The 11,549-nt window shown below is 32.4% G+C and overlaps 1 protein-coding gene across 5 annotated transcripts; it reads left to right on the forward strand.

The window, feature by feature from the left end:
* Nucleotides 1-4,942: 4,942 nt before the first annotated feature.
* On the forward strand, nucleotides 4,943-11,247 carry LOC137830233 (kinesin-like protein KIN-14I). Of its 5 annotated transcripts, none has more exons than XM_068637431.2 (21): nucleotides 4,943-5,188; nucleotides 5,306-5,519; nucleotides 5,762-5,928; nucleotides 6,011-6,154; nucleotides 6,337-6,573; nucleotides 6,675-6,746; nucleotides 7,011-7,079; nucleotides 7,244-7,315; nucleotides 7,409-7,540; nucleotides 7,630-7,711; nucleotides 7,838-7,933; nucleotides 8,050-8,223; nucleotides 8,306-8,412; nucleotides 8,498-8,676; nucleotides 8,811-8,972; nucleotides 9,072-9,325; nucleotides 9,444-9,607; nucleotides 9,701-9,889; nucleotides 10,190-10,677; nucleotides 10,829-10,951; nucleotides 11,079-11,247. In XM_068637431.2, exons 2-21 carry the CDS (start codon nucleotides 5,411-5,413, stop codon nucleotides 11,080-11,082), a joined length of 3,024 nt encoding a protein of 1,007 aa, XP_068493532.1. In that variant the 5' UTR covers nucleotides 4,943-5,188; nucleotides 5,306-5,410; the 3' UTR covers nucleotides 11,083-11,247. The 5 variants fall into 5 exon arrangements, with proteins under 5 accessions (XP_068493532.1, XP_068493531.1, XP_090160638.1 ...); XM_068637430.2 differs by having other exon boundaries at nucleotides 5,007-5,188; nucleotides 7,232-7,315; XM_090304512.1 differs by having other exon boundaries at nucleotides 5,007-5,188; nucleotides 7,232-7,315; nucleotides 10,829-11,093.
* Nucleotides 11,248-11,549: the final 302 nt, after the last annotated feature.

Consider the following 11,549-nt stretch of genomic DNA (forward strand, 5'->3'; position numbering starts at 1 on the left):
TTATTTTTTACAAAATAAGAGTAATTATGAATATTATATATTGGAAAAAATAATTAACTCAAACTTACAAAAAATATATCATAATTCATTATTAAAATATTTTTTATTGACAAGGATAAATTTGTAAATTTACATTTTATATTTTTAAAATAATTTCTAAATTATCTTCTAACTATCACATCACTCACAAATTTCAATAAATTTAATCCTCATAAATCCACTCTACCATCCATCAATCCAAACAACCTCACACATCCTCACACATTCCCTCTAATCCTCTCTAATCCACTCCCTCCCCTCCCCACAAATCTCCACCCCAATCTCAAACGGGGCCTAAAAATTAGCGGCCGAAATCAAATTTGGTCGTTGATTTATAGGAATTTAGCGACTGAAATTAAATTAGTCGTTAATTTATAATGATATATTTGTATTTAGCGACTAACTTAATTTTGATCGCTAACTCAAGCAGATTAGTGAAGGAAATCAAATTAATCGCTAATTTGTACTAATTTAGTGACCAAAACAAAATTGGTCGCTATTTTGATCACAATTTGCAACCAAATTATTTTGATTGTTAAAATCAGTTACTAAATGGTATTTTTTTGTAGTGATAATTTAGTACAACAATGTTTGAGTGTAAGAAGTGTGAATTTTCCTATTTCTTAAGACTTTCTAGTCTATGGTAAGTGTTCAAGTGGTGGCTCTCTCCATTGTGTTCTCTTGGTGATGTTTTTTAGCTTATCCAAATAGAAGACATGACCCTTACAATCTCTTAATGGTTCTCTTTAACTTATTTAAATCAAAATCTTAAATCCTAAATCAGTGTCACAACTATTTCAACAAAAATCAAACACCCATTATATAATGTTTATATATCATAACATGAATAAATTATTTCTAACTCAAAATTAATTACTTCAAATTACTTCAAATTGTAATATTATCACATTTGGATTCTAATTAATTACAATAATACTAAAAGTATAGTATTTTGTTCATAATTTTAACACAATAAACTTATACTAATTATTAACCTCAAAATCCAAATCAATTAAAATGACCAGGGAGAAAAAAATTAGCCCTCCTTACTTTTACTCAAGTGTTATTCACAGAAGTTGCTTCAAAAACTTACAAAAGTTAAAAAAATTCTAACTTTTTCTTAAAGTACTTTGATTGAAATTTTTATGGATCAAAATTTATTCTTATTTCATGCTATCTTATTAATTAGTGTTGTATGTGATAACAAAATTCTAATTGAAATTAATATATATATATATATATATATATAATGGTAATAACAGTTATACTCAAAACAATAATTGTATCTCTTACTTAGAACAACAATTAAACAGAAAATTATTGTCATATATTAAAATACAGTGTCTCTACGAAACCGTAGAAGAATACCTACTTTTTTTTATCCACTAATTCCTTATTAAGTATCTTAAAAACATTAATTAATGATTAATTAGACTGTTTTTTAATTGATAAAAATTGCTATATTCCAACAACCACTTCACTAACCGACAAAGACGTTCTGTCTACTAAAATAAAGTTGATACTTAGACCAATTGTATCATTTATGGTAAAAGATTGTGAGAAAATTGATTTGAAAGTTTGCAACCTTTTTAACAGCTCAATCCAACACTGGGTGGCAATTTTGGCCAAGTTTATCCATAATCCACTTTCGTAATTTCGAAACTTGATCATGTTCCATCTTAATGCATCAAAACGTTGAATTGTGTATGATTTTGTGCATTTTGACGTGAAAACTTGATGAAAAAAAAAACAGATTCTTAACATCAGACAATGACATGACACTCACTGAACGAATTCACATAAAATTCCAATTCATCACCACAAGTTTAAATTATATATTCCTCATATTAATTAGCCTAATCAATGATAATAATAAGGCATTTTGTCACTAGAGTCACAGTCATACTTAAAGATAGAAGAAGAAGCTCTTGCATGGTGGTCATAATCATTATTAATATTATCTTATTAGAATTATAAAACCATGATTAATTTAAAAATTGCAACAGGATAGGGACCCACTGAATTCTTACATTTTGAAATCAAAGAGCAAAATAATTCTTTGGAACAAAGTTGATTGACTTAAGGTGGTGTCGTGGATGAGCATTAGTGAGGTAGACAAACCCAACCACCACCTCCAACTTCTCAATGACAATTTTTTGAGTGTTTGAATATTTTTTTGAATCCCAAAGGTGGGATTTTTATTCTAAGTTAAGTTAGGCAGAAAATAGTACACAACTTTTCTTTCAGAGTGGGACTTAAATTGTAAGGAATAATGTAGAGGGTGTCTAAATGGTCGTGGCATTAAGTGACTCTCATCATATCATGTTTCTTAAACTATACACTTAAACTTGTTTAAGAAAAATATTGAGAAAAGGAGATTATGACAACAACCTATATAACATATTAGTATTAGAATCCGGGCCCTGTAAAAACATTGCTTATGCATTGCAAGTTATGTAACATAGATATTCTTATGTAACATAGATATTCTAACACGAACATTCATACGACACGGACACGAACATGAAGATACATAAAATCTTTAAAATGTAGGATACAAAAACACGGATCTATATATTATATAATTATGAATTATATAAATTGACAATAAAGATTTATGTGCACAAGTATGTTCTAGATTATTTTCTGGAACAGAAAGATGTTTTTCATGACTAGTTCACAATAATTTGTTTCTTATTTTTATAATAACAATAACAATTTATACAATAAAATTTGAATTTTTAAAAAATTAATGTATTTTTTCTTTTTAAAATTGTGTTAGAACTATATTAAAATTGTCAGAAATCTAACAAATACTTTTTGAATTGTACACTTCACGGATACGTATTTTACAGATGTCATACGAATGTCGGTGTCCGATACATAAAAGTATCGGACACTGACACGCCATTTAAGAGGAGTGTGACACAACTTCATTTGCAACACTTTCGTATTTTTGCTTTTTAAACAATTTCTTAAACTAGAGACTGCAAAAAAATGAAGATAATTCTAAGGGAACAAAAACACTGGCAACCTTTTTTTTTCATGTGCATGAGTTGGAGCAGTATCCCTTCAAAAATAAAGTTGTACCAGTAAAAACGGTGGTCCCAGAAAGCACCTGAAAAAACAAAGGCTTAAACAGCACTGTTTATCAATCACTAATACGGAAGTGGCTTGTGAAAATACATTAATTTTATGTATTTTCTAAACCATCACAGTGGTAAAGATTATTAGAAAAAACTTTGGTGTTTGAGATTCATAACAGTCAAAGGTTGTCTCGATTTTTCTTATTAGTATTTGTTTCGATTAAATATAGGATGATATATGTTTCTTGTAACTCTAAAATATTTAAATAGTTAATCTTCAGATATAGTTTTCCTGTATTTTTTATCCAATTAGTATTTTAAATTTTTGAAATATATCATCTTTTTTGTTCTTCGAGTTTTATTTAAACAAATGTTATTCTTCTTCAAGACAATGTCTGAACAATGACAAACGATGCTGCATATTAAAATTAAATAGACTAAATAAATAAGTATTTTAGAAAAATTAAGCTTGCACTTAAAAAATAATGCAAAAAGATAATAAACAAATTGTTTTTTAAATATATTTATTTTTCACTTAAAACTCTTTTTGTATCTCTAATTATATATAAATGAGATACTTCATCTTTTGAGTGTATGTAGTGTCTTAATTATTTCATTTTAACAATTTTGTTTACTCTCTCTTAATTATTCACATCATCAAATAATATATCGTATCACAAATCATTCACTTATTTTAATAGCAATTATCACTCCTTCTCATTTTATGTTTTTTTAAAAATATAATACAGAGATAAATAGTGTATTTTTTTGACCAAAGATTGGTAGACTAATCGAAAAACACTGAATTAAATAATAAAACGGTAAAACTAACGTGTTGTAAGTAAAAAAAAAAACAGGTGTAGATCAATTTACAACACAAATTGTGATAATATATTTTTGGAAAGTTAAATAAACTATTTCTGGTCTAACACAAATTCTATTTGTAGTTTTATTAAAAATACTTTTAATAGAAATTACTTATAAATAAAGTATTATTTTAATATAAGTTCTAGCGGTTTAAAATTGAAGAAAGGTCCTATCTTATTTAGCTTTAAGCATAACTTATATACGAAAGCATTCTCTTTAATATAAAACCATTTATATATGTAAGATTTATATTAAAATAGTATTTTATTCATAAACAATTTTTATACGTGATATCTATTGAAAATATTCTAAGAAGCTAGAAAAAATCATAATCCTAATAGTTAAAAAATTATGAATTTTGAAAAGGAAACAATCATTTATTTGATTACTGGTTTATTTGTTACCATGTATCAAGATGGATGATAATGAATGGAGATAAACCACATGAGTTCCTTTGTTTGGATAAATGTATTGAGGGAAAGAAGAGGAGTTTTTGTGTTGGGATTCATGCACAATTTATAAATATTTTGTTTATAAAGTGATTTTTCTATTTATCTCACATTTTTTATTTAAAAGTATTTATATAATCTTATACACATACTTGTTTTTGTTCTTCAGTCAAATAATTAAAAAATAAATATTCTATTATTTGTATTTTTCATCATATTATAAATATTCATTATCTTTTAAAGAATGTGATTGATTTTGTGGGTTTTGCTTCCATTCACGTTGAAAAATATGAAGAAAAAAAAACTAGCTTTAAAAAATAAAGTGTTACAAAAATTTGCAGTTTTCTAGGTTGAAGTGCACGCGCTTTGGGATGAAGTGAAAGAAAAGATGATGGAAATCAGAACGGAGTTAGAAACAAAACAAAACATTAATACGTGTTTATTAAAGTTTAAAACAGAGGAACGTGGGTTCGGAATATAGAGAGGTTCGGAGTTGAGGCATGGGAAGGTGAGAAGCAACAGAGTGGTGGAGAGTATAAAGTGGATACAGAAAGAAAGTAATAGAGAAAGAGAGAGGAAGAAGCATTTGAGTTGTTTGAGTACCACTTTGTTATCTGTACAGAGAAAGAGAAAAGCAAAAGGTCACGATGAGAATCTCTGTGTGTTTGAATTGGTAACAAAGAAACCTCAGCAACCCTCAACACCATCATCATCATCAAGTGTTATAATCAGAGAGACATAAAGAGAGTGAGTGGGAGAGAGAGAGAGAGAAGAGACTCAACTTTTTTTTTATCTCTCCATTGCTTCTCTGTAATTACTCATCAATATCATTTCTTTTTTCTTTTTGGGTGCTGTGGAATCCAGCTTCTGGTGAGGACAATGTTGATGAGTTTGAATTGCTAAGCATAGTCTCTGGTGGGGGATAAAGAGGTTAGCTTAAGGCTCGCTTGGTGTGTGGTGTAGTTTGTTATGGCGGCATTGTCGTTTTCAGTGGCATCCGTGGTGGAAGATGTGCTTCAACAGCACGGTACTCGTCTCAAAGATCTTGATTTGGAATCTAGAAAAGCAGAAGAAGCCGGTAATTTCCCGTTATTTTTTCTGGGATTTTGTCAAAATTCAGTTTTTTTGAATTTCGGGTTCGTTGCATTTCGTTGTAATGTTTACTTGTTCCAGGTCTAATTGTCATGTTTATCCATGAATGTGTTAAATTATAATCCTTTTTTGCTATGCTAGTTTTGCTTTTACTGAAGGTTAACCGCTTGATGCATGCCATTTTCTTGTAAAATAGTTATCCTGAGATTGAAAGTATTTAAAATGCAGCATTCAGAAGGTATGAAGCAGCAGGATGGCTGAGGAAAATGGTTGGAGTTGTTGCAGCTAAAGATTTGCCAGCAGAGCCTTCTGAGCAAGAGTTTAGGCTTGGTTTGAGAAGTGGGATCATCCTCTGCAATGTTCTTAATAAGGTTCAACCTGGTGCTGTACCGAAGGTGAGCATGGTTTTAATTTTTTTATACTCGGTTTTAATGTTGTTGCTTATTTGCTAATGTAAACTCTGTATTACTCTTAAAGGTTGTGGAGAGTCCTCTTAATTCTGCACTAACCCCTGATGGGGCACCCTTATCGGCATTTCAGTATTTTGAAAACGTGAGGAACTTTCTGGTGGCTGTGCATGAAATTGGAATTCCTACCTTTGAGGCATCTGATCTTGATCAAGTATGTAAAGGACCACATACATATTACAGTTTCAAAATTTTGAGTAACAAATGTGTCATGGTGAACTGAATTGTTAATAACACATAATTCCTTGGCACTTAGCAACGTTGTGTACATTGGAAATTGGAAGTTTTATAATGTTTTGAGTTGGTTTTCTGCTAAATGATTGATTTGTGTTTTAGGGAGGAAAATCAGCCAGGATTGTGAACAGCGTCTTAGCCCTTAAGTCCTATAGTGAATGGAAACAGAGTGGGAGTAATGGTGTTTGGAAATTTGGTGGAACTGTCAAACCCACAATCTCCGCAAAATCTTTTGTGCGAAAAAACTCTGAGCCATTTACTAATTCCTTGTCGAGAAACTCATCCATCAATGAAAAATCCATGACCACTCTTACATCTGATATTGAGTCTAATAAAATGGTTGGTAAGCTTTATTTTTGGCCTTGGCCTGTTCTGTGAATTTATCTAGTGAACAGAAATAATAACTAAATGATTTTTTCTTTTCATTTTTACACATGCAGTCCGGGTCTCATTCTTTGAGCATGCTTGTTCGTGCAGTACTATTAGATAAGAAGCCCGAAGAAGTTCCACTGGTAAGGGGCTACGTTTTTCTGTATTCACTAGATAATTTTATTTATTAAATTAGACAAATGGTGTATTAGTCTGTGACATTTTGGAATTGAATTCCAACAGTATGTCGTAAGCTTGGAATATCTACTACCTTATTATGCCTTTAATGACTGTACGGATATTTATAAACTAGTCTTGCATTCACTCATCTCAATCTTGTCATTCATAATGCAAGAGGGCTTTTGAGATTGCTTGCTTTAAGTTACATTGTCTTCTCCGTGGAACAGTTAGTTGAATCAGTCTTGAACAAGGTAGTAGAGGAGTTTGAGCATCGCATTGCAAGCCAGGGAGAACAGGTACAATGCCATTTCACCTTATTAATGTATAATGTCATTGTTTTTAGGTGATGTTTGGGTGAGTTTTTGTACTCTACATGGCTCCATTAGTAGGAAGAAAAACTGTTAGTTGATCATTTTGACAAGCTGTGTTCTTGATTATTTATTAATAGTTTAATTTACAGACAAAAATTTTAAGAGGTGCTGGGTCCCAAGGCAATGGTTCTGTATCAAAGTTTGTTATGGCAGATAAAAAGGTAATATAGTACTACTGACCCCGAGCTTAACATATTAGAGGACCTTCATGAAACTTGAAAATGCTCATACTTATCCAGTTTTTATTTGACTAGATGGATAACAAGATTCCTACAGTTCCGAAGAAAGAAGGATTCCTCCATAAAACCCCTGTTGATGACGAGGAATCAAAAAGGCAACTTTTGAAGCAGCAAGTGCTCTTTGATCAACAGCAAAGAGATATTCAAGTAGGGAGCAGCTAAGATAATATTAATCTTTTTAACTTCTCGATTTTTTTTATTTATTAGTAAAATATTACCTCCTGTGTCTATTTAAGGAACTAAAGCATACAATTCACACCACCAAAGCTGGTATGCAGTTCCTGCAAATCAAGTTTCATGAGGAGTTCTCGAATCTAGGTAATATTTTGCTTGTGATTAATTTATTTGAAGTTCTTTTCTATATTGTTTCATTCCTATATAATGTGCATTATCATTGGTGAATGAGGTTCTGCATCTTATTTGATTTTCCATTTCTCTTTATAGGCAAGCACGTTCATGGCTTAGCTCATGCTGCTTCTGGATATCATAGAGTACTTGAAGAAAATCGCAAACTATACAATAAAGTCCAGGATCTTAAGGGTAAATTGCTGGACTAGCTGCTTTAAGCTTATTATGAGTTATATCCTATATCCCATTCACACCTTTGTAAGGATTTTGTCTTGATAAAAGCAAGATGGTTAATTTTGTTTGATCAGGAAGTATTAGGGTGTACTGTCGAGTAAGACCCTTCTTATCTGCACAACCAATTTATTCGAGCACAGTGGATAATATTGAAGATGGAACTATCACAATTAGTATTCCTTCAAAGAATGGGAAAGGGCGCAGATCCTTCAACTTCAACAAAATCTTTGGACCGGCTGCATCCCAAGGTTGGTTTGGTTTTCAATTCAGTTATCTCAGGATCACTATGTCTTAGTAAATATTGATAAAAAAAAATTGTCTTGCGTTCAGCGGAGGTCTTCTCTGATATGCAGCCACTCATTAGGTCTGTTCTTGATGGTTACAATGTTTGTATATTTGCTTATGGTCAAACAGGATCGGGAAAAACTTACACAATGGTAAGTTACACTTAGTTGTCAGTTGTGGCCTAAAAATACTTGAAATTTTAATGACACTTTTCTTATTTATGTTTTTATCTTGTAGACTGGACCGAAAGAGATCACAGAGAAAAGCCAAGGTGTAAATTACAGGGCCCTAAGTGATCTATTTCTTACAGCAGATCAAAGAAGAGACACTTTTTGCTATGATGTGTCTGTCCAAATGATTGAGATTTATAATGAGCAAGTCAGAGATCTATTGGTTTCTGATGGATCAAACAAAAGATATCCTTTTAGCTGTTACCTTAAAATGATTTAGAATACATATATAATTGACTTTTCAGTTTTTGAATTTTTGACTGATGAAAACAAAACAACCATTACTGATGATGCGTTTTTTTCCCTTAACCATTGATTACGTTGGAAATTCGTAGTAATTCTCATCGAGGGCTCAGTGTACCAGATGCATGCCTAGTCCCAGTATCATCAACAAGAGATGTTATTGAACTAATGAACCTGGGCCAAAGGAATCGTGCAGTTGGGGCTACGGCCCTTAATGACCGTAGTAGCAGATCACACAGGTATAACCTATTCATTGTCCTGTCGTCCATTCTTGTTTCTATAGTGTTTCCTTAAATGAAAAAATTAACCATTGACTTCTTAAATTATCAAATTGGCAGTTGCCTGACTGTTCATGTTCAAGGAAGAGATTTAACGTCTGGAACTATTCTACGTGGATGCATGCATCTGGTTGACTTGGCAGGAAGTGAGAGAGTTGACAAATCTGAGGCCACGGGAGACAGGTTGAAAGAGGCTCAGCATATTAACAAATCTCTTTCAGCTCTGGGTGATGTCATTGCTTCCCTTGCTCAGAGGAACCAACACGTTCCTTATAGAAATAGCAAACTCACACAGCTACTCCAAGATTCACTTGGTAAGGTTTAAGAAGCTAGTTTTCTGTACACAGCTCCTTTCTGTACACTTTTCTACTCTTGGATACACAATTTTCTCCAATTTGATTATCTCATTACGTTGGTTGGCGTTTATTTCAGGAGGACAGGCCAAGACACTTATGTTTGTTCACATAAGCCCAGAGGTCGATGCCATTGGAGAAACAATTAGCACCTTAAAGTTTGCAGAAAGAGTTGCCACTGTTGAACTTGGTGCTGCTCGAGTAAACAAGGATGGGGCAGATGTCAAAGAGCTCAAAGAACAGGTTGATATTCAAATTTGACCGATGTAGCTCTTCATAATAATCTTAGAAAGTCTTGGCACTACAGTTAAGCTAAATTTATGAATAATGTTTCAGATAGCCAGCCTCAAGGCAGCATTGGCACGAAAGGATGGTGAATCTCAGCATTCTTTATCTGGAAGCTCTGGAAAATATAGGACAACGGGTAACGAGCTAACGCCTTATCATGCAAACCAACGGGGAGTAGATATTGGGAGTGATAGCCTAGGATGCCGGCAACCAATGATTGATGTCGGCAACATAGAGGTGTGCATACTTCATTGTTTTCTGTTTTGATCAGTATTCTAATTTCGTCCACTTTGCAAGAATGGTCAGATTGTAGGAGAAACGTAATCCCCTTAACTTTGGAGAAGAACATGTTTGTTAATTAATAGAGATCCTCAAAATTAAGTTAAATGTACATAGCTCCTCTTTATACAAATTTTGCAGTTCAATACAAACAGCTGGATCCTCAAAATTATGTAACCGCCCTAAAAGTTGCATGAATCTGAACAATCAATTTACTTATGTTGAACACTGATGGAATTTTAACCATTGATCATGCAGCTTCACAGTAATACCCCATTGAGACAAAAAACTCAAAGCTATGATTTTGATGAGATGTCTACGAATTCACCACCCTGGCCACCAGTGAACAATCCTGGACAAAACTACCGGGAAGATGACAAAGAAACTGGTTCAGGAGAGTGGGTTGATAAAGTCATGGTAAACAAGCAAGATGCAAACAAAACTGACAACATCTTAGGCTGTTGGGAAGCAGACAGTGGGAACCTATCCGAGGCCTTTTATCAGAAATATCTTCAAGATTCTTCCAAAATGTACTCAGATGGATCCTACAATATGTTCATGGGGCACAACCAATTTAACATTGCTGGTTCAGATGACATGGATGATCTTGATGATACAACCACTGATTCCTCGGAGCCTGACTTGCTTTGGCAATTTAATAATTCCAAACTTACCAGCATAGCCAATGGTAATGCATCAAAGGCTAGGAGACCTGTCTCGAAGCCAACAAATAGCCCAATATTGAGGTAATGCTGCTTCTTCATGAAAAGACTTACAAAGTTTTTCTCTTAGTGGGAGTTTATTCTGAAAGAAAAAGTCATGTTTTTCTGTAGTTTTTTTAAAATTAAGATGAAAGAAACATGCATGTTGATAACTTAATTGATGCAATTTTTGCAGCAAGAATAACATCCATTCTTCTCTTGGTCCTTCACCTTCACGAAAACAACCAAATGGTGTCTTACATCGAACAGGGAGACATCCAGCTCCAATTGACATGAAACGTAAAACTGGTAGTAGAAAGTAAGCATGTTATTTATATGGGACGTTGATGATTTTTTGTTTCTTTTCAATTTTTTAGATGGAGAGCTTTTGCAATAATTTTTTGTGGGGTTTATGTTTGTAAGTTTTGTAAGTTGTATTTACACAGATAATGGAGGCAATAACGCCCGTTGCTTCTACCATGGATCAAGGATGGTTTTTTTTTTTTTCATCTTACACTGTAGTTTTTAGGTGATGTAAAAAGTTCAACACCACTGCAATGGTCAAAATTGCAACAATGATCTGATTTGTAAAGTATATTTTTTCTTGTTTTGGTTGCCCCTTTTCTCATCATAATAGGCTTTTAAATTTTCTCCTATTTTTCTCCTCTTCCTGACTCATGTGAGTAAACATGATGGAACGTGAATTTAATTTGTGTTAGAAATTTTTTATTTTAAAAAGTAAATTTGAGAAATATAAAGTAATAATTTGGATTAGTTAATAAAAATAATCATTATAAATATATGTATGAAAAGAGTATGGTAAGGAAGAAAGTTTCTCATACAAGATTTATACAAGATTTGAACTATGTAGCATAGATACTGACACGATACGGATACAGACACGAAGATACGTATAA

Source organism: Phaseolus vulgaris, chromosome 7 (assembly GCF_051622355.1).
Source record: "Phaseolus vulgaris cultivar YP4 chromosome 7, ASM5162235v1, whole genome shotgun sequence".
Taxonomy (NCBI): domain Eukaryota; kingdom Viridiplantae; phylum Streptophyta; class Magnoliopsida; order Fabales; family Fabaceae; genus Phaseolus; species Phaseolus vulgaris.

Bases quoted from the DNA above. Each gene is read 5' to 3' on its own strand.
- LOC137830233 (XM_068637430.2), top strand. From the start codon at position 5,411: ATGGCGGCATTGTCGTTTTCAGTGGCATCCGTGGTGGAAGATGTGCTT. The intron at 6,747-7,010 runs GTAAGGGGCTAC...TCCGTGGAACAG, and splicing joins AGCCCGAAGAAGTTCCACTG to TTAGTTGAATCAGTCTTGAA. The intron at 8,413-8,497 runs GTAAGTTACACT...TTTATCTTGTAG, and splicing joins CGGGAAAAACTTACACAATG to ACTGGACCGAAAGAGATCAC.